Source organism: Prosopis cineraria, unplaced genomic scaffold (genome assembly GCF_029017545.1).
Source record: "Prosopis cineraria cultivar Desert tree isolate PC_DT_omini unplaced genomic scaffold, ASM2901754v1 PC10, whole genome shotgun sequence".
Classification (NCBI taxonomy): domain Eukaryota; kingdom Viridiplantae; phylum Streptophyta; class Magnoliopsida; order Fabales; family Fabaceae; genus Prosopis; species Prosopis cineraria.
In genome coordinates this window covers 203,401-222,593 of record NW_026555341.1, presented here as the reverse complement: position 1 = coordinate 222,593, position 19,193 = coordinate 203,401, and the positions used below count along the sequence as shown (strand labels likewise).

The 19,193-nt window shown below is 37.9% G+C and overlaps 3 protein-coding genes across 3 annotated transcripts; 2 read left to right on the top strand and 1 right to left on the bottom strand.

Annotated features, from left to right (window-relative positions):
* The first annotated feature begins 1,858 nt into the window (after positions 1-1,858).
* Positions 1,859-8,849, top strand: LOC129322222 (MLO-like protein 10). Its single transcript, XM_054968385.1, has 15 exons — positions 1,859-2,536; positions 3,192-3,249; positions 3,417-3,613; positions 4,517-4,633; positions 5,536-5,596; positions 5,716-5,804; positions 6,541-6,615; positions 6,696-6,784; positions 6,914-6,963; positions 7,061-7,101; positions 7,172-7,345; positions 7,671-7,706; positions 7,807-7,874; positions 8,022-8,082; positions 8,317-8,849. The coding sequence occupies exons 1-15, from the start codon at positions 2,333-2,335 to the stop codon at positions 8,716-8,718; spliced, it is 1,722 nt and encodes a 573-aa protein (XP_054824360.1). The 5' UTR covers positions 1,859-2,332; the 3' UTR covers positions 8,719-8,849.
* A 719-nt stretch (positions 8,850-9,568) lies between these two features.
* LOC129322223 (RING-H2 finger protein ATL8-like) lies at positions 9,569-10,674 on the top strand. The gene has a single exon (XM_054968386.1). The coding sequence runs from the start codon at positions 9,978-9,980 to the stop codon at positions 10,596-10,598; it is 621 nt and encodes a 206-aa protein (XP_054824361.1). The 5' UTR covers positions 9,569-9,977; the 3' UTR covers positions 10,599-10,674.
* A 1,408-nt stretch (positions 10,675-12,082) lies between these two features.
* Positions 12,083-18,759, bottom strand: LOC129322221 (monosaccharide-sensing protein 2-like). The gene is made up of 5 exons (XM_054968384.1): positions 18,376-18,759; positions 17,469-18,035; positions 16,166-17,085; positions 15,462-15,649; positions 12,083-12,774 (listed from the first exon to the last, which is right to left on the bottom strand). The coding sequence occupies exons 1-5, from the start codon at positions 18,452-18,454 to the stop codon at positions 12,318-12,320; spliced, it is 2,211 nt and encodes a 736-aa protein (XP_054824359.1). The 5' UTR covers positions 18,455-18,759; the 3' UTR covers positions 12,083-12,317.
* Positions 18,760-19,193: the final 434 nt, after the last annotated feature.

Below are 19,193 nucleotides of genomic sequence, written 5' to 3'. Positions count from 1 at the left end.
TGAATTTTTTTTTAAAAATTACAATTCATCATATTTTATTATATATTTAAGAGAGTTATTTATTTTTTTAAAAAAAATTATTGTCATTATAATTATTGGTTTAATTTTTTTATTCACGTATTGACAATATGATAGGATGAGAGTGAATTTTTAAAAACAATTATGTAATTTAAATTGAGATGTAAAATTATTTTTTACAAGAAATAATTAAAAAAAATTAAATTAATATATAAAGATATAATAATAATTTAATTATTATCTCTCACTTCTCCTCCCCCTTTCTAACAAAGCTAAATAAGATAATATTAAGGCTCTTTGAAGGATGGAAATGGTTGTCGTGTTCGGCATGAAGGATTATTACTTCATGACTCATCAAAGACAGGGGACGGGAAGGGAGATCCGAATGCGTTGCTTTTGAGTAATAGAAAAAATAGTGGGCAATAAAACTATAATAAAATAGAGATGAAAAATACGTGTGAGATTTGGCCCCTTCCTCCCATAAAATAAAATATATTTCATGTCCCGGGAAGGCCACTGCTTGACTTCTTCTGGTGCCTCTCTGTCTCACCTGCTCGTTCGTGTCTGTCTCTCTCACTCTCGCCTCCACCTGCTTGTCAAAATAAAAATGAAAATGATTATGACCATCTCACCATTTTCGCTACAATTGTAAATTTTAAAACTTTATGTACGTGGAGTCTCCCAAGCGAAATTTGTCTGGGTGCTCATCACAGTCTGAAATCAGAACGATCTAAATTCACAAATTTTATTTTATATTTTACTTAATATTTATTGAGATAAAACTATAAAAATTTTAATAAATCTATCTTATCAATTATTTGAATAACATAAATTTAATTTGGACATTTTAATTTTTATTTTTATACAAAAAATAATAATAATCTAATTTAATAATAAAATTTTTAAAATTTTTATAAATTGAGTGTCCCAATGCACACATAACAATTTGAATTTAACATTAAATTTTTTATAATTTTTTATTTTAGTGATAATGACATTAAAAATAAAGATAATATCTAAACTAACATTCAGAAAAAAAATAAAAAATGTTACGAGTTAATTAATTTATAAAAATTTTAAAATTTTTTAATATCGAATGGTATCATAAAATAAATTTATATTATTTAAATTGATAATAAAATAAATTTATTATTTTTTATAATTTTTATTTTAACATGAGCACCACCCAAACCCTCTATAACTAGGACTGCTACTATTTTACATAACGACGAAAACGTTGAAAATGCTTCACTCCTACATTTTCTCCATGCATCGTTTCAATGCTGCACCCGCACACCTCATCGCACCATATGACCAAATAAAAACTACTCCCTCCTCAAAACAAATTCATTTTCCTGGCGTGTGTGGAAACAATACGCATCATGGCATTTAAATTTAAATTTAAATTTCAGTATAACGATGACGGCAACATTTGGCTATATTCTACCAAAAAAGCCCTTGGCTTTATATTTACGAGAACAAGGGAGAATCAAGATAAGTTGCTATTGCTTACTTGGTGAGTATGTAGTTATGTTTTTTCTTTATTTTAATAAAATATAATTTTCAATTCAAATAGTTTTATTAAATTTTATTTTTTATTTTTTTATTTTTTCAGTATTTATAATTTCAGGAAGATTATATGATTTTTGTTTTTTAAATGCTTATAATTTTCATTTTTTGAGTGATTTTAGTTTTAATAAGAATAAAAAATATTGAAAAAATTATAAAGATTAAAATAAAATTCAATCAAATTATAAGATTAAAGATTATGTCCTTAATTTTAAATTGAATCTTGTCAAGATGTGTTCGCCATTTTCGCAGCCACAAAAGAATTGAGGCCCGCAATTTTTTCCAACGATAAAGGAAAAGGAAAGAAACGGCTTTGAATTTTAGACAGAGCAGGACGCGGCACTGACGGCAGCTGCAGGAGTTTCAAGTCTCGCTTGCAAATCTTGCCTAGATTAATGGCGCAATGAAAGTTTAGTCTGCGCTTTACGCGTCAGATATTTTCTGTCCTCTTGCTCCTTGCCCTGGTTTATTTCCAAAAAAGCCGGTGATTCACCCTGTGACTTTCCTTCAGTGACCACCTCCGCACTCCCATTCCACACCATTATGCATTCGGGTCTCTCCCTGCTTCCGCACCACCACAGAAAACTTCTGAAGAGTTATCTGTTGTTTGCGGAATCAATCCGGATGAATTGAAGCTTTTTCTTTGGGGCTTTTGGAAGCAACCCAGACGGTTTGAAGAGATTGCTATTTGTTGATGTGAACCCAATTTCCAGTCTTTTTTTTTTTTTTGTGCTCTCTTGCCCCCATGTCTATGTCGAAGTTCGAGACGTTTCTTTTTTGTGCATTGTCTTTGGTATCCTCTGGAGGTTTGGCTGTGTCTTCAAGCGACAGTAGCAGCAGCAGTACAAGGGAACTTGATCAGACACCAACATGGGCTGTTTCAGCAGTGTGCACTGTTTTCATCTTAATATCCATAACCTTAGAGAAGAGTCTTCACAAAATAGGATCGGTACGTTACGACCGTCGATGAAACCATTTTACCTAGTGCCAAGGTTTTGCTCTTGTGTTTTCTGATGTTTTTACTGTTTCGCCTCCAACGATTTCTCTTACTTGCTTCAACCCACTGCTGAAACTTTATGGGCTTACATGTTCATATGTCCTGGAACGGAGGTCCTTTTTTAAAATTATTATCAATTCTCTGTTTTCTCCCGTTAATTCTAGCATAAAATTGACTCTGTTTCTCCCTTGACGAATCTACGAATTAGCTAAGGTTTAAGGCACGTTGCTGACTCTGTGTTTGATACATATCTTTCCTGGGAATGTTCAGTTTAACAGATTAAGCCGCCTTAACTTCGAATTGCAACGCGTTTTCTATTAACGTGGTTCTCGTGTCTTGAAAAGATCGAACCTTTTTGGCTTTTAGCCATAGTGGAAACTTTTCGGAATATTTAATAACGTACAATTGAGAATCGAGGTCATTGGAGTGTTATTGTCTATTTTTTTGAAAAACAGTTGCTCAGATTCTTGGGAACACTGAAAACAATAGAAATGCACATAGTAGAAGAGTTGGTCCGTATAAATTACTGATACAGGTCTAGTCTGATTGTATGTGTCCTTTTAGAGACTTTCACTGGACTCGGTTCCTTACCTGACTTTTCTTTCAGTGGTTGGGAGAAAGGCAAAAGAAAGCTCTGCTTGAAGCTTTGGAAAAGGTCAAAGCTGGTAAGAGCGTAGCTAAGAATTTCTAGCTATGATTGAACTGGACTGTCTTAAGTTAGCTTTTTAACCCTTCTTAATTATCTTTCCATGTTTTTTAGCTTTCCAGGAAAGAAAACGATATGTTTGACTTTTACATAATTTTTCTTTTCTTTTATTTTTTGTTTTTGCAGAGCTGATGATTTTAGGTTTTATTTCATTGCTCCTGAATTTCGGGCAGAGCTACATTGTCAGAATATGTATTTCTCAAAAGCTTGCTGACAAAATGTTGCCATGTGCATCTGATGGTACCAATGATTCTTCTCGTAGAAAACTTCTGTCTCACGATCGTAGATATTTAGCTGATACTAGCTCTTCCCAATGCAAGGAGGTAACCATATTCCCACACCTGGTTTTTTAAGAAGCAAATGAGTTGTTTAATTGACATAGGCAAAGACATGAATTTCAGAAAAATCCTTCACGTAACTTCAGAGAAAGAAACGGAGATTTCTTTCTTTCTTTTTTTCAACAAATGAAATCTGTAAAGGAATACTAATTGTACTAAATAATCCTCAGTAATCAGTATGCGGCTTAAGTGGAATTTTACATATTTACGGGTATATTTAAACCCTTTTTCTAGTCACCATCATCTGCGGACATTGATGAATTAAATGATCCTTTTTTGCCTTGCAAAGAAATATAAACTGGTATTATGTTTTCTGAAACTGTTCATTAGTGAAGACCTTTAGACATTGTTAGTTAAAGATAAACTTCCTCGAGAACCATGTATCCTCAGGTTAATACTCTCTTTTGGCGAGGGAAAAAAAATCTCCTGTACATAGTCATAGTCTATATATATATATTTTACTTTCTTGAGCTCGAACTTGAGGCTTTGTGGGATGCAAACACCTTATCTTTTATGAGTTTTTTCTGGGCATATTATTTATGGAGTTCTACCTAACCTGTTTAAGTTCTGACTTTATCTCTATAAAATAGCCATATATGACATTTGCATGCCCGCAAGTTGTTAAGAATACTTAAAAATAATTTGGCAATTTTCTAGGAAAATAATAGATTTCACGGAAAGTTTAAAGGTATTCCCTTTTTGCGGCTGCTCTGCAAATAAGAAGTTTATGCTCTGTTATTATGGCTCATGTCTTCTCTGTTTTTAATGCTGGCCTATTGATTTTCCCTTTCATGTCAGCACAATATGAAAACTTGCTTCTTCAAAGCCTGTCTTTTTGATCCACAATCTTATCTTCCTTGATGCTCTTCTAATTGCTATTGATGATAGGGATATGAGCCACTTATATCTGCTAACGGATTGCACCAGTTACATATCCTTATATTCTTCTTAGCAGTCTTTCATGTGTTATACAGTGCTGTCACAATGTTACTCGGGAGATTACAGGTGTGCTTTTCATCAATTTTGTTATGTATGCCTCATTCATTTTGCCATGTCTGTACATATTGAGGAAACTGAGTTGGTACTCACATTTTGACATTTTGCACTGTCATTTGTTTTGAAAACCAGTATGGGTACACGCGCGTGCGCACATTTGTGGCCATGAGATAATTTTTATATTTATGTAATGAGCATCAAAATTGAGTTAATGTCAAACATGTGGTTTATGCAACCAAGTCTTCCTACAGCACAATGTAATCATCCAATCCCAAAAGAAATTGAAGGCTTGGATAGCTTCAGTCTCATCTAACAAATGTATTTTAACTCATTCTTTTTATTTACAATTCCCATGCCTTTTTTCAAGAGAAGGAAAAATTGACTGTTGTTTTGTCCAAATAAAAGGTATTTTTGCTAGTATTTCTTTCTTTATTTTCATTTCTGTTAAGTGCTAGTGTTAGCACATTGTGATTGTGAAGTCACTGTATGAAAAGATATATGCATGACCTTAAGCCAAGGTTTTCTTAAAGACAATGATTCTACTGTGGGGACGCTGAAAGCCCAACTTAAATTGGTCTTTCTACAGTGGGGATGCCAGATGTGTCTAAGAAAATGGGTTTGGATGGTTAATAATTGCATAAATGCAATACAATAATTGCAAAGCGTAGGGAATGTAGCCATAAATGATCCTGCTATGGCTAGGTATGCGACTAAAAAGGTATCTCAGCAATTTTTTTCAGTACCATGTCATGTTGCATTCATTTGAAGAGAGCCAAAATAGATCAGTCTGTTAAAAGCCTAGTTCTTACTAATTGGTTGTTGGTACTTAGCATCTTGATTCATGACAGAGTGAATTTAATTTACCGAGTTGTGGTAGTTAATTTTTTTCCGACCTTTTTTTTTTTGCACAGATTCGTGGCTGGAAAGCATGGGAGGAGGAAACTTCATCTCATCGCTATGAGTTTTCCCATGGTATGATATATAATAATTTATATGAGCGTTTTTCTTCTTCTTGTTGTAGTATGCCAGTTCCACTTTTGAGATGCTGCCACAAGCAATTTTATGCCTGTATTGCGAATTTGTGCTTGCAGATCCTTCAAGATTCAGGCTTACTCATGAAACTTCATTTGTCAGAGCTCACTCCAGTTTTTGGACTAGGATTCCTATCTTTTTCTATGTTGTAAGATTCATCTCATAAACATGCTGTTTCTGCACTTTTTTAAGCTTATTTGATCTAGAGAACGTAATTCTATTATCACCGTTGAGGTTCAATTGTACATGGTTTTTTGTCGGTATAATCACATTGATGTAAAATTAACTGAAAAAAAGAAGGGAAAATTAATCTTTTAATTCTTCAATTTTTAACTTATTTATAATTCAGTCCTTCAACTATGACTTGCTTCGACTCAGTCCCGCAACTATAACTCACTGCGACTCAATCCCTCAACTTTTGATTCACCTATAACTTGGTCCTTATTTTTTAATTTTTTTAAAAAAATTTCTTATCAAATAAGAGGGATAAAGAAAATGCTCATATATTATTTTAAAATACCCTCCTCTTGTTCATTGATGTGAGATATAAGCTAACATGAAAAAAAAAATTAACCAAAGTTAAGAGATTAATTTGTAAGTGATTCAAAAGTTAAGGGACTGAGTCATAAGCGAGTCATAGTTGAGGGATTGAGTTACAAGTAATTTAAAAATTGAAGGACTAAAAGATTAATTTTTCCAAAAAAGAATGAATAAAAGCTCAAGTTTCATTGCTGAAGAATTTCTCAAATTAATTAGGTAGTGAGGTATTATAGCAAAATGGACTATTGTTGCGAACTTTTCATATTAATATAATCCCTTTTCTAGTCATTCTTTATGTTCAATTTCCCTTTTTAATACAAAGCTTGTCTATATACCATTTGTAGGGGTGCTTCTTTCGCCAGTTTTATAGATCTGTGGGCAAGGCTGACTACCTGACTCTGCGCAATGGATTTATAACTGTTAGTATTTAATTTCATTGAGCGTATTCTTTCAATGTTGATTGTACCTCCCTTTTCTGATCACAATGCATTATGAGAAGGCCCACCTTTCTCCTGGAAGTAAATTTAACTTCCAAAAGTATATCAAAAGATCATTGGAAGATGACTTCAAGATAGTAATGGGAGTAAGGTAATGGTACTATAACATAACGTATTTTCAAGTATTTTACCATATCATGTGTGCATTTTTCTGTTATAACTAGTTTTGGAATGTGTTGTGGCTTTATATGTTCTTTCTCCGCTGCTCTGTCAATGGCAGTCCTGTCCTGTGGGCATCGTTTGTAGTCTTCCTACTCCTGAATGTTAACGGTGAGCAACTATCATTTCTGAAGTCCTATAGAATTTGTTAGTTCTTAAAGTTGAACACACAATCGAATAATGATGGTCTATTTTATATGATTTCCAGGATGGCGAACATTGTTGTGGGCATCCTTGCTTCCTGTCATCGTATGTAGTTTTATCTTTGCTTATATATCAGTTTAGATGGTACACTAACAAACCTTTTAATTTGTTGCAGATAATCCTGGCTGTTGGAACAAAACTTCAAGCGACATTGACGAGGATGGCTCTTGAAATCACTGACAGGCATGCAGTTGTCCAAGGGATGCCTCTCGTTCAAGGCTCAGACAAATATTTTTGGTTTGGGAGGCCCCAATTAGTTCTTTATCTCATTCATTTTGCTTTGTTCCAGGTGAAAAATGGGTGTCATTTGAGCACTAGTTATGCGCATCACTCACTTGTTAAATAAACACTGCTTATAAATGACTTAAAGTTGCAGCAGACGATGTTCTCTGTTACATTGAATTTTTTCCCTCCTAAAAATTCAGTTTGCATTTGAAAAACGTAATTTTTCTGGTCACTTGAGCGTACAAATTCATAGACTTATAGAAATAAGGCATAGATAAATGAATGGAATAATCAAATGATATGAAACTGCTCAAGTTCAAAATTTTATCAGAGTTTAATACTCTATTTTTGTTCTAGTCAGTTACTAACTGGTTTTCTTATGCGTGCAGAATGCGTTCCAGATAACATATTTCTTGTGGATATGGGTACTAAACCATCTTAACTAACCCCTTAATCTCGAACTTGAATGTCCATTTAGATCATTTTGTAACGCCCAAATAATAAATGATTTCCTTTTGTTGGCAGTATTCTTTTGGGCTGCACAATTGTTTCCATGCTGACTACAAGCTTGCAATAATCAAAGTAGCTTTAGGGTAAGCCTTTCCTGAATTCACTCTTGGCAGGAAAGATGGCCCGCCTGAATTTAGATTTCATACTTCGGATACGAGCATTGCTCTGATCCGATTGAAACCTCTGAGAGTACTAGAAATTGATCCGATGTTGTTTCACGAGTTTTGCAGAATTGCAGTGCTATGCTTGTGCAGCTACATTACTCTTCCATTACACGCCCTCGTGACCCAGGTAGAACTACATTCAGTTTTCATTTTTCCTGTTTGTCAGCTATTTGATCAAGCCTCACATGACATTCTGAGAAGTACCGTATTAAATTATTAATGATGATGGATGTCGAATCTCACAAGCATTACGGGCCATATTTATTTGGGGAACCTTGTGGGGAGTAGTTTGACTGGGGAAATCAAACAGCGAGAGAACTGATTGGATACCAAGTCTAAAATCCGGGTAACCAAATGACAGATGGGTTCGAGGATGAAGAAATCGATATTTGACGAGCAAACATCCAAGGCGTTGAAGAAATGGCACAATGCCGTGAAGAAGAGGAGGGAGGAAAAACTAGGGAAGTCCAGCATCCGCAATCTGGATGGAGGGAGAAGTGCGGGTACGGGTTCCTCCAAGCCATCTTCGGGACCTGCATTGCACCGTTTCAAAACTACGGGTCACTCGACCCGCTCCTCCACCTTTGTGGAGGACGAAGATGGAACAGATCTCAATGTCGAACACGAATCCTTGTCTCCCATGGTGGCAACCACTGACTTGACTATAAGGGTGGATCATCAATCACATGAAAATGAGCCCCACAGTGCAGAGGGCGACTTGTCATTTGGCAAGTCGGAAACTGTGGAAGTGACCCCGAAATAGCAGCACGAGTTGCTCCAGTCAACTAACTGCAATGGAATCCATGTTATATTTTTTATACATACTCCCTGAGTATGGGGAACTTTGAACGAGATAATAGTTATGTTATGTGAAACCCTAGTGTTTGTCAAGAATCAGTTGGTGGTAATGGCAACCTTGGCCAACAGGGTGGAATGGTTTATTTGAAAATGAGGGAATAGATCGGATAGCGGATAGCCCCCGGTTTCCCCCACAAAATACCAGTCGTGGCGTGGGCTCTCCAATACCAACCAATCATTGATTTTGGGGATCGGAGCAGACAACACCTCATGTGGCGGCGGTCTTTCTGTAAAACCAGAGGCTTTAGGGGGCACAAAAACCGCGGGCACTGATGGCCTGCTTGCAAACCCCCAACCCCACCCCCCCCCCCGGCAAAAAAAAAAAACAAACAAACAAACAAATATTTGGTTTGATTCTCTTACATTTTTAATTCAAGTGGCCTCGCCGAATCTCCTTTTTGATGGGTATGATTTTATGAAATTCAAATCCAATCCTGGTCCCACTATTCTCGCCAATTAAATCAAATCAAATTAAATGGCCAGTGTGCTAAATAATCCCCTTTTTGTTTGCCGCCTCCCCTTCCAGCGTGCTTCTTCGATCTTGGATAAGACAAGGACGTCAACTCAAACAATACGACGCAACTTACATCCAGACCCGCTGAATCTGGAAACTCCGCAGCCCAAAAAAGAAAACACAGAGTAATTAGGCACCGCCAGATAAGGTTAGGAACACATATTTTAGTATTTATTGACGGTTGATGCGACAGCTAATTTGTTGTAATAATTGAAGTTTGCTGTGTGTGAATATGAATTTGGATGAGCAAGGAGAAGAAAAGTAAAGGAGAGCAGGGTGTGCCGGGAAAGGGAGCAAAGAGCAATGAAGGAGGGAGAATTACGTTAAATTTTACAGAATAACAAAATGATGATAATTGTCATTAAAGTTACATACAGAAAGGGGCAGGGTTCCTGAGGTGGAGGTGGGCGGGGGAGTCAAAAAAAGAGTCAAGTCGTCTCCACAAAAAATAACCTTATCCTCTACCTTTACCAGTCTCCACTTCGCCCCACTCGCTCTAATACTCGACTCTACACTCGCCCCCATCCAATTCAAAACCAACATCTCTCTTGTTAACTATAACTACCTACCTACCTCAATTATTTAAGCATCCTCCCCGCCCCACCTCCCTTTCTCCCTGCTCTCTCTATAGTCTATCCCCAACCCCCATCATGACCCGATCGCTTCGATTTCTCAATTCTCTCGACCGCGTCGCCGCCACCGCCGCTCCCCCACCCGAGGCCGTCGCCGTCGAGTCCGACTTCGTCGTTATTCTCGCCGCTCTCCTCTGCGCCCTCATATGCGTCGTCGGCCTCATCGCTGTCGCCCGCTGCGCCTGGCTCCGCAGGGGATCCGGCCCCTCCGCCTCCCCCGCCCGGGCCCTGGCCAACAAGGGTCTCAAGAAGAAGGTGCTGCAGTCGCTCCCGAGATTTACCTACGTTAACGGCAGCCCCAATAAGTGGGTGGTGACATCGGAGTGCGCGATTTGCCTGGCCGAATTCGCCGACGGCGACGAGATCCGGGTGCTCCCTCAGTGTGGGCACGGGTTTCACGTGGCCTGCATCGACACGTGGCTGGGGTCCCACTCTTCGTGCCCTTCTTGTCGGCAGATTCTGGCGGTGGCCAGGTGCCAGAGGTGCGGCCAGTACCCCGCGGCAGGGGCCGGGGGGTCAGCTGGAGCCGCTAGCAGCTCCGCCGGAGAACCTGAGCTGAAGTCCAGGGAGGATGGCAATGCCGTGTCCACTGCTGCCAGTAATAACATAAGCAGCGGGTCTAATAATTTCTTGCCTTGAGGGCAAGTAGCTGTACACTTTTTGTATGTATGTGTAGATTTTTTTAAAATTTATAAATTTGTACTTTTTGTTTTAAGTCTCGGGGTAAATGAGCTCCACTTCTCTCTCGCCTCTCGCCAATATTCTACGTTGTACTTGATGTAAAAACTGAAAGGGGTAAAACGAATTCGAAGCGTGGAAGAAAAAGGAAAGCAGCGGAATAAATAAAGAATAAAATGAGCGTCGCCAGTCATCACCGATAGATGGAGCGGAGCGGCGACAAGGTTCAACTTTTTAAACACAAAATCAAAGGGGACATAATGTAATGGATGGATGCATTACAACATCTAAATTTGAGGGCCTTTTCTCTGTTGGTATCTTGATTGTACGAGAGAAAGGAAATGACTTATTTGATGCATTTGTGATATTTGGTGAGGGAATTTGACATGTTATGGGAATTGGGGTGAAAATAGCTTGCTATTTGCTAAGCCACCAAGCCAGGATGTATATGATTTTGTTTATTTGAAAAAGGAAAAACACTTTTTTATCCTCATAATTTCATCCATTTTGATTTTAATTCTTGTAATATTTTTTTTAATATTTTCAGTTCTTATAATTTTAAAAGATTAGGTGAAATTTATTTTTCAAATCCCTAACTTTTTATTTTTTAATAGTTTTAATCCTTGTAGGAACTAAAAAAATTGAAAAAATTATAGAAATTAAAAGTAAAATTAAATGAAATATGAAGATTAAAGATTATGTTTTTCTGTGTGAAAAAGAGAAAACTGAGCGGGGAAGCCCTTGTGATTCTCACTTCTCAGTTCTCACCAACCTGCCCTACCCCAAGCATATGATTTCTGCACTCAACTGCAACGCATTTTCTGCTCCTTTTTTCTCTTTGAAGTTGAACACGGTTAATATCCAACTTTTTTTTTTCTTTTACTGTTTTATTGTACATATTTGACTTTTTATCAAGAAAAAAAAAACTCCTTCCAATGCCCAAAATTGGTCAAAACCAACAATTATCCCAGCTTCTTCTGTAATGACTCGCAAAATGACCCTGGATTACAAGCGCTGCTATTTTGTGCAGTCTGAAAATGAGCTTCAAGTTTTCCAGCTATTCAGAACCGGCTGTAGGAGACTTAACCCTCATGCTTACAAAACATACCATAATTATTTATTATCATTAGTAAGGAAAATGAAAAGGAAACCTGGCATTAAGGTTAAAAAGGAGGAGACTTTAGAAAAGGGGCTAGTGGAGCAACTTTAATGAAAAGCTCTAGCTTTGTGAGGACTTTAGGAAAGGCAGATCCTTGAGGGGTGAGTGGGAAAATCTCGCCGATATTTTCCTTCCACTGGGAATGGGATTGGGATAGCGACGGTGAGGGATACCTACCTTTCCTTTTACCCTCGCTCTCTCTCATCCTCTTCTTTTTAACCCTATTACCTACCTCCTACGTTCGTGCATTTTCTACCCTCAACTGCAACGCATTCTGCTCCGGGCATTCTTTATTTGCAAAAGGCTTATATCGGAGCAATCATTACAACATGACTTGTATTGTATTCAGACTCAGAAACTCAGAAACATCCATCATCACACGCTGGCAACAAGCATAGTAATAAACAACATCGCCATTCTAACACTAAGTAGCACCTGTGCGGGCAGATCACACTTCTTTCTCCCTTCAACTGTAAGCTTTTGCGGCTCAAATTCAGCAATCCATGCTGCTTCAAATGAAATCAGTTTTTCATCCCTATAGCAGCAGGATCAGTGCCGGGCTTGGCACCGATGGCAAAAAACTCGATAATAACTTCCAGAGGCATGCCCTTTGTTTCAGGAACTTTCAAGTAGACGAATATCCAAGAAAGCATGCATCCCGCCACAAATAATCCAAAGACACCGGTAAGGCCGAGGAGTCGAAGTAAGACAGGAAATGTAGAGGTCACAAACAGGGTACTAATCCAGTATGTCAGGGAACACAGGGAAATGCATATTCCACGCACACCTGTAGGGAAGATTTCTGCACATATGATGTTGGGAATCACACCAAATCCCATGCAGAAGACACTTTCATACACCACGACACAGACAGCGGTGATTGCTGGATTGAGGACAGAACTGATGTTCAAGGCATCTCGGACTACCAGTATCACGAGAGACCCCATCAGAACTGGTAATGTGAACAGCATTATTGACCTGCCATGAAACGGGAAATTACTCAATGGTCATGAAATGCTGCATTTGATTGCAAATTCATGCTCCAATTGTGGTTACTCTAAGGTAGCCAGACAGAAGAAGCCCGTTTGGTAGACCAAGCAATTATAAAATTAAACGTGTCAAATTCAAAATTTAACCAAAATCCGACCCACAAAAAAAAAAAAATAAATTTGCTACAATGCAAAAAGTTATCCTCCATAGATTTTACTTAACATTTGATAATATCACCTATTTGATATTTCTGGGGGGATCAAGAAAATAACAGAACTTGGTGCGTGCAACCGAGTTCTTCAATTATTTTGGCCGGGCACAGCCAGAAAATATATAAAACAAGGGGTAGGTCCTCTGTTGATGGACATGTCCCAAACATGGATCCAGAAAATTTAGGTTGTGGGGGCAACACATATACATGACATGCTACTACTATTATACTATATATTAAAGGACCACAAAAATTAAATTAAACTTAAATAAAGATCAAAATATTTGAAAATCCAAAACAAGGAGGGAAAGTCCTTGAGTGAATTGATCTAAAAATTTGTTATTGTCATTCCTTGATTTGCAACCCTGGAAACAAGAACTTGCAAGTAAAATTTCCTAATTTGTAAAAGAACAACTTGTCAAATATATAATATCTTGGAAATCATTTTTCTTCACAGATTAACTAATCTTACTTAGAAATTTGTGTTTTTAGAGTTGCAAATAAGGGCATGAGAGTAGCAAATCATTGAAAGTGATTATATGTTTGACAAGTCTTTCTTTTATAAATTCACGAATTTCACTAGCAAATTCTTATTTTGATGGTTGTAACTTGCAAATGATGAAACGAGAAAAAACAAATTTTTAAACCAATTCATAATTGGATTTCTAAATCTTTTAATCCTTATTTAAGTTTAATTTAATCTTTTAGTCCTTTAATGTCATTCCTCTTATGTTAAAAGTATGAATATACAAAATAATTATCTGTAAGTTTTCGCCCACCCAATGTTTTATCCCTACATTTGTCAAGTACATATAAAAAAAATATATTTATTCTAATTTTGATTTTCTTTTGAAATATTTTTTGATTAATAGAACTAAAATCAATATAATTACTGCATACAATTAATTTCATATTTATATCACAATTAAAAACAAAAAGAAATTATCAGGTACAAGTTTAAATGAAAATGTAATCTAAAACTAAAGGAGTTATATCAAGTCTTATCCTTTTAATAATAATTTCAAAAAGTCTCAAGAAGTACAAGAAGTGGTAGGGTGAAAAGTAGTGCAAGAAGCGACGAAAATGTATGGAGTAAAGGCGTAATGTCTGCAGAAGAAGCGTGGAGTAGTGTTTACTTTTCAACCTTAAGTCGACTAAGATAAACATTGAAGAGTCAAATATAAAATATGTGTGTTAGGATTGAACCCTTAACCAACTTATAATTGAATATGAAGATAACAAAATGTTGAAAGATTATTTCAAAATATGGTTGGAGAGAAATTTTAGAAATAAATATTATGCTTTGACTATTTATCGGAAGTTAAAGTTGAGTCATTTATAGAAATAAGTATCAAACTTAAATGATGAAATTGTCTTATTGCAAATTCAGAAACAATCTTCATGCGGATCACAGTTTAAAGGACAACGACTAATTGACTGATTTAAGACGGAAATTAGATGTTGTGATCTCAAAAAAAAAAAAAAAACAAGAATATGAAATCCTACAAAAGGAAAATGGATGTTGGAAAATCAAGAGGAACCTCTCCACAGAGTAAAAATTTTGGAGCATTATATAAGAAGTCGAGGTCTTAAGCATTCAAGGAGCAGAATTTGAGAAGAGAAGAGCTTAATTGTTGAACTGCTGAAAGAGATATCATTATTACATTCTCATTGTAACATTTTGAAGGAATTTAAGTATGGGTTGTCTAGCTATTACCTGTGTGCTAGGTGAGCTATGTAAAAGCCCTGAGTGTTGAGTTTGTGGTTAGGTATGAATATCTTGCGTTGTGGGTGAACAAGTGTAAAACCTTTGGGATTGTAATTATTGGTTTAAATTGTGGGAAAATCTCGAGTACTCTCAAGGGGACTAGACATGTACAGTGAGGCCAAACCAAGATAATATCCGTATGCCTAATTTTCTCTATCTTTCTCTCTTTACTTCTTGTTATTACTTATTTCCAGCTGACTGATTCTGTGCAGGTTTCTACCTAGTTACATAAGAAGCATTTTATTTACATATCTAGCTATACTCCAAAAACCATCAATAAGCATCTAACACAGACAGTTATGGGGGAAGTTATCACCCCAACAGTCAGTACCATGGGATGCCCCCTCCCTGCCCTCAAATGAGAGAAGGAAGGAAAAGAAAAAAAAAAAAAAAGGCAGGGGGTTGCCATTAGTTGTTCCCCCATCTGGAGGGATAACACCTTGTATTGTAACATCTAAACCGTTAATTTTTTTGGTCCGGTAGTAACTGAAAGAAAAAGTCATCAAAATTCCACTGAAGAACATATAACCAAACACCCAAAAACTGTTAAACATGTTTTGCCCAATATAATAAAGATCTCGTCAATCACCCACAGAAAATATGACAATGAAGACATAGATGGAAACGACTATGAGAGTAAGATTGCAATTAAGGAAAACAACTGCATAGAAATTTAAGGTCAAAGCTTAGGCATACCTCCTGCCAGCAATATCCATGAGCCTCACAGAAAGAGCTATACACGGAAGCATACAGAAAGCTGTAAAAGCATTTATGAGTAAAGAGGAAGATATCGAACTGAGGCCAAAACGTGACAACAGAGCCCCAACTCCAGCGTCCTCAAGAATTTGGGGAGCATAGTAAAGAAATCCATTGATACCAGCAGCCTGCAAGATATACATGTTCTATTCAGAGCCACATATGAGAAGCTGGAATAATATGAATGGTTTGCAATGGACGACAGTTTTATTAAGTAGAAATGACTTGATGTCTCTTGAAGAAGGTCTAGAGCTTTAACCATGTAAAGGGGGAAGAACTACAATAGAAAAACTTCCTCCATTAGCAACCTGACACAGCTTGAATCTGGATTAATTGGTAGTGACAAATATTGAATGATTAAAAAGCTGTGTACAGCTCCCAAACTGAAGTAGAAAAAGGTACCGATCTCATCAAAAGAAGAGTGTGATTCTATCAGGGATGGATTCATGCCGTAAGGAATAAGGATATATCAACTCTACATCATAGTCTCACGTTTGTAATTAACAGCTTCAATACTTCATAATTATCAATATTTTGAAATGTAGCCATTGGTAAAACATAACGCATGTTAAGAGAGAGCATTCGACATCAATCATTACAGGAAAGAAAATATACGGCAATCATAGAAGACCAACAAGAATTACCTGCTGAAGAATTTGAAGTCCTACTCCAACAATTAATGCACGCTTGACTCCAGGTTCAAGCAGAGCTTTCCAACCTGGACCTTTTGCAACAACTTCAGGATAATGCAGTACATCCTTAGAGCCAAGCACTGACTGACTGACTAGTCCAGCAGCTGGGAAAGCTTCAGTCTCTACAGGTATATCATAACCAGAAGTTGAAACAAAAGAATTGAATTGAGACACAGGGACAGCTTCTGCATGCAAATAAACCCTTTGTAGTCCTACTTCCCTTTTCCTTCCCTTAACCTTCTCAGATGTTTTATAAACCAACTGCCAACCTCCACCAATGTCTGTATTGCTAGGTATTTCACCAGCATTACCGTGGTTCAGGCTGCTATTACTTCTCAAGCCCAACACGCCATCACTTCTCAGGCTGCTATTGCTTCTCATGCCTAGCATGCCCTCACTTCTTAGGCTGTTATTGCTTATGAAGCCAAACATGCCACCCTTAGATGCTTGAGTCCTGTCCCTCTCTGCAGCATTAGCTTGAGGTGAAAGTAATGGTGCATGCAGGTTGTCACTTGTGCCATAGGGATTGGACTCTACATCACCCACACTGGAGAAGCTGTACATTTTGGTGAACCCCCTTGCACTGCCAGGCTCGGGAAGGTTATCATGCACACTACCAAATAGAGTAACGATCGGATCCTTGAGACTCGTGCTCTGGGATGCAATGCTTGCTTGGCGGGACATCATGCTGCCCTGTCCATTAACTGGCTGGGCAACCATTGAAACTTCCTCATTGGGACCGTATAACTTTATGCAATCTTTCCCCACATCCTGGTTAGCAGTGAGCTCATTGACTGGAGCCACTATGTACTCTTCTATGGAGGTAGTTTCACCACCAGGGCTCAAACCTTCAGCCAGTAAAGCCAACTCACCTGTAGATAAATAAAAGCTCCAATTAGTATAAGCCAAAACTTATGATAAAAGTAACCGCAGACTTCAAAGGATCATTCTAAACTTTTCAGCTCGATGAATCTCTGGCTTGACATCAAAGCCTCCACAGCCAAGTAGTCTAATTCAATCTATGTCACATCCCATTCTCTTTTAAAAAAAAAAAAATTCAGGTCAAGGCCAATGCATTGTCCATAGTTGAGGCCCAAAGGAATTTTCCTGTAATGGTAGTGACTTTTGAGTTAATATGACGATGCATGAGGGACAGTACCCATATTGTAAAAGATAAAAATGATGAGAAATTTTTCAGAAGCAATGATGAGAAGGTTTTAATCACGTCATAAACAAAAGCCAGTTATAGAGTCACCTGAAACATCTTCAGTGCCGCGTATTCTTTGCAAGACCTTTCTAGCCTCGTCAATTCGACCTCTGCTCACAAGCCAGCGCGGGGATTCAGGCAAGTAAAACACGGTCAGAAGGAAGTAAACGACAGCAGGAATGGAAATAACCCCAAGCATGAATCTCCAACTGGGGGAGGTCGTTAAGGACATTGAGAACACCATACAGTAAGCCAAAAACATGCCGGCAGAACAAGAGAGCTGCGTAACAGTATTCAATTGACCCCTGATATCAGCCGGTGCTATCTCGGATATGTAGAGAGGAGTAAGAGTGACGGCGAGAGCAATGCCAAAGCCATCCAATAGCCTCGACAACAGGACGATGTAAACATTAGGAGCCCACAACATGACCAGACCGCTACAGAAATACATCACGGAAGATATTATCAACATGGGACGCCGTCCGAGCAAATCAGAGACTTTCCCGGAGAATATTGTTACAAAAGTACCAGTAAGAAATGTCATGGACACGATTAGCCCTTCAAGCGTGGGATCAGCGTCCAGGTTGAATTCTCGCTTTATATACGACATCCCCCCTGCAGGAGGTTAGCAACAATACTTTCAGTTTCAGAGAGGAGATCTAGCGCCCCCTAAAACATCCACCCCCTTCTTCCGTTCTAAGCATTTGGGACGTGAATGCCAAAGACATGGAAGACAAACTTGCTTTCGTATGAGATACATGACAGTTCTACTGCGCTTCGAATGATGAATAAATCTAGTTTTGAAGACTTGGGGGAATCAATGAAATCTTAGGATTTCGAGATAGAAGACCAGACACGTATATGCATTGATTGAAAATAAGAAATTAGCCAGACCTCAGGAACAAGAGAGGAAGATAAGATGTCAGGGGCTTAAAAAATAATAAACATAACTCACCGGCAATGGCAGAACTATCCCATCCAACCAGGAGATTTCCCAGGGTTGCAGCAACGGCAACAAGCACGACTGGACTCATGTTTTGCTTCAGAGCAGAAGGGGCGAGAAGAAAGCTTCAGGTGGTGTTGAGCGTCCCAGAGAGGAGCAATGAGTCCCCGACTCAGGGTAGTGAAGGAATGGTGGAAAGGAAGGATTTTAAAAAATACGCAGCCGCTGATCTGCAAGTATGAGTACAGTTTCCATGAGTGTGTGCCATCAAGCATTATCCCTTCCGCATTCCATCCTAGTACTGCAAGTGCAAACTCAGCATTCGCTGGAAGACACGTTTTGTCACATATTTATTATACTATTTTTATATTTTATTTTCCAAGTCAACTCAAACATGGCCGCCACCCCCCCCCCCCCGGGGGATGAGTTCATGTTTTACTCACGGGACGGACAAGTAAAGAAGCTTATCAGGACATCAGTTTGAATTAAAGGTCAAATTTATTATATAATTGAGTCTGAAAGTCATGTCTGTGAGCGTGAAGACTGCCACGCCACCCCTCAACCTTCAAGACGCCACATGGACGGTGCTGGTTACTTCTCAATTTGGAATTAATTGGTACATGCGTATTCTTTTCAAATTCTTGCAGAGATTTGTTCTCGTGATTTTTTAAGAAGTGTTTTTTTTTTTTTTTAAGTTTAAGATACAGGAGTACTGAAATGAATTTCCAACGACACATTTCAAGGCAGGTGCATTCTCGCCTTTCTCCATACGTACTTTTTATTAACTAAAACTAGCCTTCCCACTTGAGTGACGTGGGGCTTGTTTGGTT